We start from the raw sequence: 13,428 nt of genomic DNA on the forward strand, positions 1-13,428 counted from the left end.
CAAAGTATTTTACACGCGTTGTATACGTCGCTATGAGACCCATTATCGAACAGGACGCGGTGCGACGACCACCGCCCTATGACCGCCATATAATATAGGAGATGAAATACAATAAATAGACCAATCTGTACTAATACAACTTATTGAATGCTAACGCCACCAACGGCAAAACTTGTGAATGTACCAAAAAGCAGAAGAAGGCCGCGCAGTGCGTTGTGGACACCCCCCCCCCCATGGGATAATGATCCCATGCGCGTGCGCGTGTGGCTCACAACTTGGCCGTCAGCAACCAGACAACAGAGGTGCGAGGAGAAAGTTTATTGTTTATGAATTATTTAATAATTAGTTGGCATGTGAGAGATTGCATTTGTAGTAGTATTGCATCGTCCGCCGACATTCCTCCCTCCACAACGATAGTGGAGTGCTTTGCCGGAACATTCACCTTGAAAATTCAAGATGTATTATTGTTGCATACCGCAGCAGCAAAAAGTACACATGTACTGTCATCTGAAGTGATGGAACTTCATAGTAGTGTGTATAATTTGTGCACAGAATTTTATACCAAATTGCTTTTCATCCGTTTATCAGCCTACAAGTTGAGGAGCATAACGTGGAGATTTATATTAATCAGTTACTGCTAATTAAAATGTATGAATAATAGCATGGAATAATAGTGCTTATGCCACAGAGTTAATTCGATGCTTGGTTTGAGAAAACTGTGTTATTTAATTTGCCATATATATATTTATATATACGGTAATAGAGGAATTAATACACAACTACATGTACATGAATATTGAAACTCGACAGCACTGTTTCGTAAGGTACAAGTACCTCATAAAGCTCCTGACGAGCGAGTTACTTATACCTTACGAAACAGTGCTGTCGAGTTTTAATATTCATGTAGTTGTGTATTAATTCCTCTATTACCGTATTTATCCGCTCTACATATACTTTGTATTGAGCACTTTTGTTTTGGAATAATCGACTCCCACATATAGACTATATATATATATATATATTACGTTGTGTACCCATAGTAATGATTTAAACACCATGGAACTGAGCACTTGATACATTTGTACCATATGTGTACTTACATCAGACGTCAATGTACCAGTCGTATTTACTGATATATCAAGTGAAGATATTATTTATGTAAATTATGGGTGTATGTAAATTGTAGGAATTATGTCTATGCATGACATGTGATGCTATATGTACATGCCAATATTACATCAACATTATTCTTAACAAATAACGAGAGACTGTTCAACACTAAATATTTGTCATATTTTATATTACATCTTCCTTACATTCCAGTGTTATACAATAGCTATTCATGAGTGACGTCACGCAAAGGTCACACATGGTTCTGGTCTAAGGGTGTATACTAAAATGTACAAGGTATAATAGTTGTACAAATTAAAATAAACCTTGGGACAAGTTCCCTGATTACGATCTCCCTTGGGACAAGTCCCCTGATTACGATCTCCCTTGGGACAAGTCCCCTGATTAAGATCTACCTTGGGACAAGTCCTCTGATTAAGATCTACCTTGGGACAAGTCCCCTGATTCTGATCTACCTTGGGACAAGTCCCCTGATTCTGATCTACCTTGGGACAAGTCCCCTGATTAAGATCTACCTTGGGACAAGTCCCCTGATTAAGATCTACCTGGGGACAAGTCCTCTGATTCTACCTTGGGACATGGAAGGTACTAACGTTAGTACCTTCCATGCTTGGGAAAAGTCCCCTGATTATGATCTACCTTGGGACAATACCTTGGTAGTTCCTTCATTCTTGTGAGTAAAATATAAGTGAAAAACTGCTACTCAAACAGATTGAACATCAGTCTCATCATTACAATTGGTTCCACTACTTGGTGGACATTGACATATTTTTTCCCTGATATGCGGGTTAGAGAAAATGCTAGGAACGTTGGTTCTACTAAAATGATATTATTTATAATTTTTTCAGGTTCGATAGATATATTATTGATCATTAAATTATGTTATGTCGTGTTGAATCAGACTGAAATTTGATTTCTCTCTGTTTTAATTATACAGATACAATTTTATGTTATGTTTGCCCCGAAAGTCCCACTTCTTCCTCCCCACTCCCAAACTCCGACTTCTCACACCTGACTCCTCACTTCATAATTCGCACTTCAGAGTTCTCTTACTCTCTAGTTTTTTATATTTCTTTTTTTAATCTTTATATTACAAAGAATTCTGACATCACTAGTGTCCATCCGAATAATGCATGAAAATGTCTTCCTGGAGTGGATTGGATTTCATCACAATAATAATTCAGAAAACAGTTCATTCAACTCTGTATGATTGCATGACATTCTGTCATTTTGTATGCAGCTATCGAGACAGAGCTACAAGCCAGTGGTAAATGTATTGAGTATACAGCCATGTGGAAAGGTTGAAACTCAAATATGGTTTAATATGGTGACCGGGGATTTAGTTCTTGATCTACTTAATATACTTGATCTTGATGGATTGAGAGACACACAAAACATGGGCACATGTAGCACCGGGACCAAATTTATTTGTCACATTGACGGTCACTATAAACTCAACCCATTTGGGATCGCAGTACATTGTGCCATTGGTGGACACAGCATTGATGGATCTCGCAACAACAACCCAGGAATCATTGCAAACTACTACCTCTACAATGCACAGTGGAGGTATTCCAAGAATTCTGAGATCTGACCTTAAAACTGATGAATTCTTGTAACCTCTTTTCAGATGGAATGACGCTGTTAACTTTGCTGGGGTAAAAAAAGTTCTATCTATGATTAAAGTACTTCAAATCGACGGATTGAGGCTTGGTGTAGTGTGATGAGGAAGCAGGGTAATGATTGATGGATTAATTACTTCAAGGACCTTAGAGACTATATCATGACCTATTGAGTGTCGAATGCTTATGTTATTGCCTTATGGGCATATTGCACCATATTGGACACATATTGGGATCTCCATTATTTTGCCACGAAGAGAAATTCAGAAAACCAGACAGGAAAACCAGACATACTATTAATATTACTTACCTGAATTATCTGGAGGTTAGAACTATGGTACATATATTAACGAAGAAGATACCAGCACGTGCAATGAACTTTATAGTTACTGTACTCCATCACTGGTATATGAATCCTGTCCTGCATTCATACAGTTAGCAAATGACATAATGCCTGATCAACAACAGTGGCCGAGGAATTATTTTTTGCGTTGTTACAAGCACTTAAGTATACTTTTAATGTATCAATTCGGTATCAGGTCGACTGTTCTTTTGACATATATGGATGAAGTGTATATTGTTGCATCAAATGAGCCAGTGTCATATCCACATATTATAAATGACATATATTTATTTCAAACATGTCATATATCTGTATCCCATTTATAGCAACCGATTTTCTTCATTAGAAGTGTACCTCAACGAGAGTCCCATCTCAGCTGAAAACAGTAGTTTATATTCTACTATATTATATACGCGTGGTAGAGAAGGACAGATGATGTATACACAATACCATGCACTACTGATTTCTTGTGTGTATTTAACATATTCAAATATAGTGCATGCAATAAGTTCAACATAATAGATGTAGCATATTATATGTCACTCCAGATTGTCTTGAAATAAACTGTTCATAGCGAATGAATACCGAGTTATTTTATGACTTATATTGCAATCCCGCGGCACCGAACACGGTTGAATCATTGACCTGCTTTGTAACTAGTCAGATTGTGTGAATATAATTTATAAACACTGCCAACACCCGTTTGATTTCCAAGTAAAATAAAATAAACAAGGGACCTGGTATGGAAAGACCTCCTATATCGGACATGTGTTTGTACTAACCAGATCAGTGGCAGACCAACGGGGTCCAAGGTCCACCAAGGCATTCACGATAAAAGAAGAACATATACGACAAGGTCCCGTTTGTAAAACAGACTTGGTAAGAGGTGAAAATATTTCTGGTCAGTAATTCCATGAACCTGTCACCATTTTTGTAGTCCAATCCTGGAAGCGTCACACTCGAACCAATATATTTTACACGCGTTGTATACGTCACATAGGCCCCACAACGAACACGACGCAGAGCAATTTATCAATGAGAGTGTGCCTTATATCCAATGTAGTGTAGAAAAAACTCCTATCAGCCCTCCCAGTGACTATGTTTTAAACCCATTTTCTGCCTTAGCAAGCAACACCACGGTTTCAACCTTTTCCTATCAATTGTCCAGCTTCGGTCGATACAGAAATTGAGCTGTTTATTGATCTTCCAGACAAAATTTTTGCATTCCCAAATAAATATACAAACAACTTTTCTAACTGCGTATTGGTAAACAACTTGCCATATCCATGCAGTATTTCGGCTGTAGTCGGAAAATCTACGAATTTCTGTAACAAGTTTGCTGGCTTTTTAAAATCAAATATGAGGTTCACTCAGACCCTTTTATCTTTCTCATGGAGTTTCTCAAACAACGTTACTGTCTAATCAAAGAACTCCCCGAATGCACAAACTAACGTTCCGCCTAACAAGCTTTGCAGCAATACTACCATTGCGGTATTTCACAAAAAATACGATATTTCTAACAGACTTTAACATCAATTTGACCACCTTTCCAAACAAGTCTCGCTATTCTTGTGAACTTTACGTAGATTTATCACCCCCTCCCCTCCATGCAACATTTGTAGTTCAGTCAATCATGTTTTTGCTCGTATATCAGTAAAAACAAAGACATCCCACTGGCATACCTCACTAGGTTGGTGGCGCTTTTTACACGAAAAATCAAAGATGGCTGCGCCCTGTGGTATGGCGTGTGATCTGTTTCGTTTCCAAAGTCACATAAAATACGTGATTAACCTTTACAAACAACATATTTTCTCGGCGTTTTCGAAATATAGAGGCCTTCACACGATTTCAAGGCATCACTGTGACGTGGAACTATGCCGATACCCTCCGTTGCTATCGTTGCAGCGAATAATACGGACTCAACAGGTTCACCAAGATCGTGATGGCCCTACTCCACAAGCAAAGAGATCGTATCAAAGTAGTAAAAAAGAAGCTACGCGGCGGCGATTGGTTTTAGGAATTGAAACAAGTTGTGATGAAACGGGCGCAGCTGTTGTCGACGAATGTGGCTCGATTGTCGGCGAGTGCTTGCACTCACAAAAAGAAATACATTCAAAGTAAGTAGTGTAATTACTCGCCGTGGATGTTGAAATAGTATTAAGCCAATATAAGTTATTTAAAGTAAAAACATGGATGTTTACGTCTAGAACCATAAGCTCTATGTATAGATTTGCCTGTTCAGTTTATCTCTGTTGTAGCTACCAGTATATAGCGCCACCTAGTGGCAGCATATTCTCAGTCTGCTTCAGTATTTTTGTTTTCACCCGGCTCTTTTATATTTTTCAACCCCCTCCACTTTTCCATTCCCACACACCTTTTCTGAATTGTAACACTTTTAACAGCTTTGTGAATCAGTTTCAGTAATTTCTTACTTCCCTGTTGTAGTCAGGCCTAGTTTTGTATTAAAGTACCTCCTTTCTGCCAAACAATGTGTGTGTGTGCGATTGGATTGCTATATGTTGCGAGGACAAAAATACAGATATATAGCACTTCCGAGGACATACACACCTTCCGAGGACCTTTTTCATAGTCCTCGGAAAACATAATTTATATTAATAGTTAATTCGATTATTAATACGTTTTGCGTAGCTTAGGTTTAGTATCGGGGGAAGGTATAGTTAAGTTTATATTAATATTAATATAATTGTACCATACCTTCCCTTGATACTAAACCTAAGCTTCGCAAACATTTCTATGTTCAGTCACGGGAAATTCAACTCTTGTTTAATTAAACTTAATTAAATTGCAATTCTCCATTGTATTGCATTGTACTGAGTTTAATTAAACTCCAATTAAACGCTATGGCCATCTGTCGCATGCGCAGGTGACAACTCCCCCACTTTAATGTAGAACGTTTCGAATTTGCACTAATGACACATGAAATGTTTTATTAAAAATAAAAATTTAAGAAAAAAAGATTCATAATTACAGCTATTGCTGCTTTAAATGTGTAATAACAATAATTTGTAAATAAAGAAATTGTAATTGTATAAATGTGATTTTCAATAGAAATGGTGGAATTATCCCGCCTGTTGCGCAAGCACTTCATGAACAATATATAGACCATGTTGTACAAAATGCAATGGATGCAGCAAACATAAAATGGACGGTTAGTAAGTATAATTAAATTCACTGTACAGTAGCAAGAATTGAAAAATAGTTTTTACACTAGATTCACAATTCATCATTTACACCATGCCCTCATATGAATGTATACTGGGAAATACTTTATTTTAACTGGATTTAATTTTCGCTGAAAAGGCTTTTTGGGCATTTTTTATGGAATTTATTTTCACTGATTTTTGATGAGTTGAATGTGAAATATAGGGAAAGAAGTATATTCGCTAGTTTTTATGTTCACGGAATCATTCCTTCAGCGAAAATAGCGAACATAAATTCCAAGCGAAAATAAAGTATTCTACAGTATATTGAAGTTAAATGTTCAGAGACAACATTTAGGTACTGTTACATGTATGTGGCCAGGGGTCGAAATACTCTGGTGCACACTGCACTATGCACATAGATTATTAGCTAGTGCAAGTAAACTCAAAATATAATGTGCACGCTGTGCATGTAGCAATGAACACAACATTTTCTCATTATGTTCACTAAGCCTAAATTAAGTTCAACAAATATTGTAAGGTAACTAAAAAAAAAAGCAAATTCTTTCGTATTCACATTGATCGAGAACCCGTAAATTTTATTAAAACTTTAAAAGTGGTGCATTTCACAACAAGTTAGTGCAGGTGAATTTCAAATTCAACATGCACACTGTGCATGCAGAGAAAAAATTCTATTTCAATCCCTGTGTGGCTCATCTCTTCACTGTATCCAATAGATGAAGCAAGATGCATTAAATATCATAGTAAGATTGCTTGCCTGATCAGTTCACCATGACAACGATGATGTGATATTTTTCCCCGTCCCATTTCAAAAACTTACACATAGGATTGACATATGCCTCATTAATATTTGACTACCTGTGTTTATTTTATAAATGCACACATGACAACAGTTCTAAGGTACCCAGCTACAGGCCTGTAGACTACATGTACAGTACTGGTTATTAACTCAGCAATTAACCATGTCATTTTGGACGGCTTTTTAAAAATGGCAAAATTTGTTGACTATGTTGCTTTAAAGTTTGTCTAGGAATTAAATGATGCATACAATGAGGTTACATTTTGGAAATAAACTGACTTTTATTCTATGTGACTATTCTAGGACTTGTCTGCAGTTGCCACGACGATAATGCCTGGGCTTGCTCTAAGTCTATCTGTGGGATTACAGTATTCCAAAGATGTAATTAAAAAGACAGGTTTACCATTTATTCCAGTACATCACATGGAAGCTCATGCTTTAACAATCAGGATGGTCGAGAGGTAACCATGACAACACATCACATGTGTAGAGTCACGGATGTATCCTCAGTATTTCTTGGAGTGTACGATTGTTTTGTAGTTTATGATGATCTCGCAATTCGTGTAGCTTTGTATTAGGATTTCTTTGCCAATCACACCAGTTGCGTATCCATCTTATAAATATGCCCCTCCTATTGGAAATGTTTTCACTATATTATAGCAAAGAATGACAACAGATGAGTTTTGAGTATCTTGTACATATTACTGGGTGTGTTAGTGTAAAATTGCAATAGGAAGGGGGTGATTTCATATAACCAGTCAACTGTTTGCAGCGGATGGTCTCAGTTTTGATAGATTTCCTCAGCCAATGTTAACATTTCAAAGGCAACCTGGATGCCATGTCCAGTACAAATCTCATGTTTCTGTTTTCTTTTCCACAGAGTAGAATTCCCATTCCTAGTGTTTCTAGTCTCTGGTGGTCATTGTATTATTGCTGTAGCCAGAGATCTTGGTAATTATCTTATACTTGGACAGACTAAAGATGATGCCCCCGGTGAGGCATATGATAAGGTACATAATAATAAATATTTACTCGTTATTATTAATCACATATGAATCAATCTGTAAACCATCTCAATTACTCAGGAAGCATTATACAGTCTGAGCAGCTGAAGACGCATTACATCTCAACACACAGCAATCACTACCATACCAGGTGAATATTTACTCCTGAGTGGGTCATATAATGGAACCAACGAAAGCCTTGAACCAGATTCGTAATTATAGCAATGATGCTTAGTAATACAAAGATGTTTAATAGATAAATATACATTTGATACTCTTAGTATTTCACTTACGGTAGTATCCAAAAAGTACAAGTAGGGGGTTGGGTAGACTGTCGACAGTCGGTCGTACCTAATATTAATACACAATTACATTAGGCCTGAGGACTGTCGACAGTCGGTCGTACCTAATATTAATACACAGTTACATTAGACCCAAGGACTGTTAACAGTCGGTCGTACCTAATATTAATACACAATTACATTAGGCCCGAGGACTGACGACAGTCGGCCGTACTTAATATTAATACACAATTACATTAGGCCCGAGGACTGACGACAGTCGGCCGTACTTAATATTAATACACAATTACATTAGGCCCGAGGACTGCCGACAGGGGTTGGGGTTTGCATTGACAGTTTAATTGTATCATGATTTTTTAGATAGCACGAAAACTGAAACTGAATGAACACCCACAGTGCATTGGTATGAGTGGTGGGCAGGCAATAGAACACCTTGCTCAGACTGGAGACAGAGAAGTAATGAAAGCTTACACACCAAACTTACAGTCAAAGGACTGTACATTTTCATTCTCCGGTGTTAAGTCCATGGTGAGCCAGTTTATCAGCAAGGAAGAGAAAATTCAAGGTTTGTGATATAGAAAACAAAATCCTCACCATGTAATGGCAACTGGATTTGTTTACAAAGCTGAATGCTGCCAACATGCATACAAGTACGACAAAACTTGGGTACTTACTGGTAGGTCCCTTGGGAATGAAACGTTAACATATTGGAGGACACACAAATTTTACTTCATATGTTAAAAGCTCTGATAGGGTTTAAGATTTGCAGGCACTTTGCCCATCAGATCTATGTATTCTACCATGGTCAATTACATGGTCAATTACATGGTCAAATTCATGAACAGATTTGTGCACCGAATTTTTACGAAACTGTGCCATTCTGACGATAAAATCATTCTGCAGGTTTTATATGTGATTCTATTTGACATGCACTTCTAATAGAGCAAGTATGGTACTTCTGAATTTTGCGGTATTTAAATCTAACATTTATCTGTTAAGTTTTAGTGTGAAGGATAATATTAGTGATAATAACTAGGATGAACAAAAATGGTGGTCAATAATGACTTACTCTGACAAAATATGAGTCATTGAAACTGCAAATGGTCTATTTGTAGGGACTGTGAATTAACTATTGGTTGTGGACTTTTATCACTGATTGATCAGATATTGATCTTTGAATATTTCCACTTCCAGATGTCCAAGCAGCTCAGCTTAGTAACATTAATGACATTGCAGCAGCATTTCAGTTTAAAGTCACTCATCAATTGGTGAAAAAAATAGCCAGAGCCATGATTTACTGCAAAGAGAATAGCTTAATTGATACCTGTCACCAAACCATGGTAAGTTTTGATGCAAGACCTATATTTAGTTGTTATTGAAAGAATGTATACAATTAATTTTTGGGTTTGATATTATCCTTGTAATACATACTAATTTTGTCAATTATGGAATTTTAGTTTCCCCAATTTTTTTATATTTGATAATTAAACAAGGCATCTTCAAGAACTAAATGTCAAGTCACTGCAACCTCTTAACGTAAAAAACAGTAAAAATGTCATCGTCTTCAAATTTTCCATGACTGTAGTGAAATTTTGGGAGAATTTTCCTCAGTGGGAATTTTGATTTTGATAAATAAATATTGGCTACTCTATTCCAGGTTCTGTCCGGTGGCGTCGCCAGCAATGGATACATACGAAATGCTATGCAGTATGTTTGTAATGAATATGGTTATAGATTCTTGTGTCCACCACCAAAGCTGTGTACAGATAATGGTACTATGATTGCATGGACTGGAATGGAGCGACTAAAACGTAACATTGGTATTGCAAATGAAGTACAGAATATCAGATATGAACCAAAGTAAGTTATTATACCAGAAATTCAGTCTGGGAATATTAATTTGGTTCCAGTACGTCTGTCTGTGACGGTACCTGGATTCATTTTGTTCAAGACATTAATTTTCACTGCAATTTAATTTCACTATTCATATTTAATCTAGTGGATTTTACGAGAATTAAAACTCAGTTAACAATTAATGCATTTACAGTATTACACATGTGTATTGTCAGTTCATTTTTTGGGGGGAATTTGATAACAATGGGCTGATCATGGTCATTTGGACTATGACTCAATTTTTATATATTGATTGTCGATCAAAAAATATTTGCTGACTTTGAAATAAAACTACAACATTTAGGTCAACCTCCGTTTTTGTTCCTGGGAGTGTATGATACTTTGCTTTACAGAATACCAGATTCTGTTATGTTTGATAGACAAATTTATTAAATGATTTCCATTCTCATTAATAACAGGTACCCCCTGGGAGAAGACATTTCTGATCAGGTAAAAGCCGAGCAAATTACAGTACCAAGTATACAGTTCTGGAAGAAATGTTATTGAGATATGGGTGTCAAGTTTCTAGAGAACTTTACCTGTGATCAGAATCACACACAAAAAAGCAGTATTCTGTTAATGTGGATTGAAATAACAAAATGTTCAAAATCAGATCAAACACTAAAGAGCACTTTCCAAAAAACAAAAAATTGCTGTATCGTATTTTAATATGGCTCACGAAAGATGTGTACCGTATACCAGATCAAATAGTAGATGTAGCAATCATGTGAGGTTTAAAGAGTTGAATTAAAATTTTATTTGTATCATTCAGGTCTATCTATGTATGATTAAGTGATATCGACTGAAACATCATTCTCTTGTTATAGTTTGATTGCAGCATGAATGGTTCAGGTGTGAACCACCTACATTCAGAGGTAATGCAAGGTTCTCATTTTCTATTCTGCAAAAATATTGTATGAATAAACAAGACATCAGGGCACTGGAACTGCTAATACTGATTCTCAATCTTCACTGGCCTTGTTTTGATCAAATCTAGTGGTAATGATAATTGGACCAACTAAGAGGTGCAAAAATTCATTTATTTCGCCAACACTAAAGCTTTGCATCACTGACACAGAGTTATGTCTTAATAAAAAGGCAAATTTTTCACACATGAAAATAACTTTTACCAATCAGGTTTTCTTCAATCCAAGTTTCAAAATATTTACAACAGTGATTTGTACAATTATGTGACCAATTGTTTTAACATTATTTCCAAAATTTAGCCCCAAATAAAATTTACACTCTCCCCAAAACATAAAAATTACATAATAATGTACTTAATATGTACACAGATAGTGATAATTATTTATAAAATAGACAGCTTACCACTAACAAAAGACCTGCCTGTCTAGCATTGTCTCATTCTTAAACTTTGAAAGTGACATGTCTAATATATACAATATAATCGTCGTAATTGAATCAATCAAATGTACTGTAAACAGTTTAATTTCGCCACTGGAAATTGACACAGGTTGATGAATTTATTGCATTCGTGAAGACAGAATGTTGAAAAAATGTTCGCTGCTACAAATTTCACAATTTTTACTAATTTAAAGCAATTTACAGTATCCATGGCATGTTTGGGCATTGGATACCAGTACTCCAAAATGAGTAGAACTAGCTACAATTTGAAAACATTATTCTTTGGTTCTGAAATAAACATGTCATGACCACCACCCTATACTGACACCTTATTTTAAATTACATTGTAATCATATATACAGAATTACAAAGCATTAAATTTGCTAGGATTTAAATTTCATTATTTTGAAATACCAGTGAAATAATAAATTTTAATAATTTAACATATTCCACTTATCAGTGAAAATAGCAAATTTAATAATGTCTTAATAAATTAATGTTACTAACAGTATAAAATTATGGTGCCCATTCACACTGGTTCTAGTGGACCTAACATATCAACTGCTTTCAATAATTAGAATAATTTAATTTTGGAATCTACATGACAGTTAAAAATCTTCAAGTTTTGATTCTTTGTAAGTAAAATTGAAAATAAGTCTTGATTCTATCAATATATATTATATCACCAAATATCGGTACATTACTTTCTTTTTGATGCATGTTACTGTAGTTACTATTGAAACATTGATGCAAATTTATATGCGAACAAAAAATAAAAACAAAAAATAAAAACAAAAAAGCACCATCAGACAAACTGGCACAACATGTCAAAACTATATTATATAAAATAAACAAAGAATCTCAAATGTACATATAATATGTTCTCTAACATGAATATGTTACAGTTACTTCTCTTATTTACAAAAAAAAAATATTTACAATTAATTATATTTCCATATCTAACTTCAACTTACATGGTGACAATTAATGTTTCAACTTTTACAGAAAAAATATTCTTAACCAAAATTTAAAGTCACCAGTATTTGTGGTTGTAAAAATTTAGAAAAATGTGAGACCCAACTACCATAGTCTGCACACGTGCACTGTAATGCAGTCAATCTCAAAAAAAAAAAGAAGATGAAAACATAAAATTTGGCTTATGGATAAGGAAATATGAAGAGCTCTGATCAATCGTTTAATAATTTAATGTCTCTAAATTGTTTAAAATGACATAAAAAATGTGTGCATGCCATGAGGACAAACAAAAACACAATATTTTTTATAGAAACTAATCTTTTTACAATCAAGGAATTATATAATAAGTTTTAGCTGCAATGTGAAATCACATTCTATTAATTTCAAAATCCCTAATACAGTAAGCTGTATCACATGATTTTTAAACATTGCATAATTATAATTTATAATTAAATTATATATAATTATAATTTATATGCAAAGAACAGAATACTATGATACAATTAAATTTCATTCCACAGCGGTTTATTCTCTGCATGTTTTCTGTGAATCACTCTCTTACCATCCATGTTTAACGACGGCATGTTACTCTGTTGTGCATATCTACTGCTGTGTTTTGCTAGTATGGATCGCGCTGATACCGCTCGCTGCGCTTGAGTCAAAGCTGGCGCTGACTGGGCTCTGTTCAATTCTTCTCTATGGATGTTCCTTTCTTGTATACTCATTGATGTCTTGGGTCTCCTACGTATTCCCACTATTGATAGAATCAAATATAAAGCGTCAAATAAACACTCTGGTTAACAATCACTTAC

The 13,428-nt window shown here is 35.3% G+C and overlaps 2 protein-coding genes across 3 annotated transcripts in view; one reads left to right on the plus strand and one right to left on the minus strand.

Moving 5' to 3' along the window:
• Positions 1 to 4,813: 4,813 nt before the first annotated feature.
• On the plus strand, positions 4,814 to 11,047 carry LOC100366519 (tRNA N6-adenosine threonylcarbamoyltransferase, mitochondrial-like). The gene is made up of 8 exons (XM_002737205.3): positions 4,814 to 5,213; positions 6,166 to 6,265; positions 7,381 to 7,538; positions 7,958 to 8,087; positions 8,744 to 8,948; positions 9,578 to 9,723; positions 10,041 to 10,243; positions 10,696 to 11,047. The coding sequence occupies exons 1-8, from the start codon at positions 4,819 to 4,821 to the stop codon at positions 10,781 to 10,783; spliced, it is 1,425 nt and encodes a 474-aa protein (XP_002737251.1). The 5' UTR covers positions 4,814 to 4,818; the 3' UTR covers positions 10,784 to 11,047.
• Positions 11,048 to 11,295: 248 nt separating this feature from the next.
• LOC102808969 (ankyrin and armadillo repeat-containing protein-like) overlaps positions 11,296 to 13,428 on the minus strand; it is a 43,538-nt gene continuing 41,405 nt past the window's right edge. For both annotated transcript variants that reach the window (XM_085501177.1, XM_085501176.1), the window contains one exon: positions 11,296 to 13,370. In XM_085501177.1, the coding sequence (XP_085357303.1) occupies positions 13,120 to 13,370 (251 nt within the window). In that variant the 3' untranslated portion in view covers positions 11,296 to 13,119. The remainder of the gene's footprint in view (positions 13,371 to 13,428) is intronic.

The sequence above is a fragment of the Saccoglossus kowalevskii genome, chromosome 7, assembly GCF_978046115.1.
Source record: "Saccoglossus kowalevskii chromosome 7, keSacKowa6.1, whole genome shotgun sequence".
In the NCBI taxonomy this organism is placed as follows: domain Eukaryota; kingdom Metazoa; phylum Hemichordata; class Enteropneusta; family Harrimaniidae; genus Saccoglossus; species Saccoglossus kowalevskii.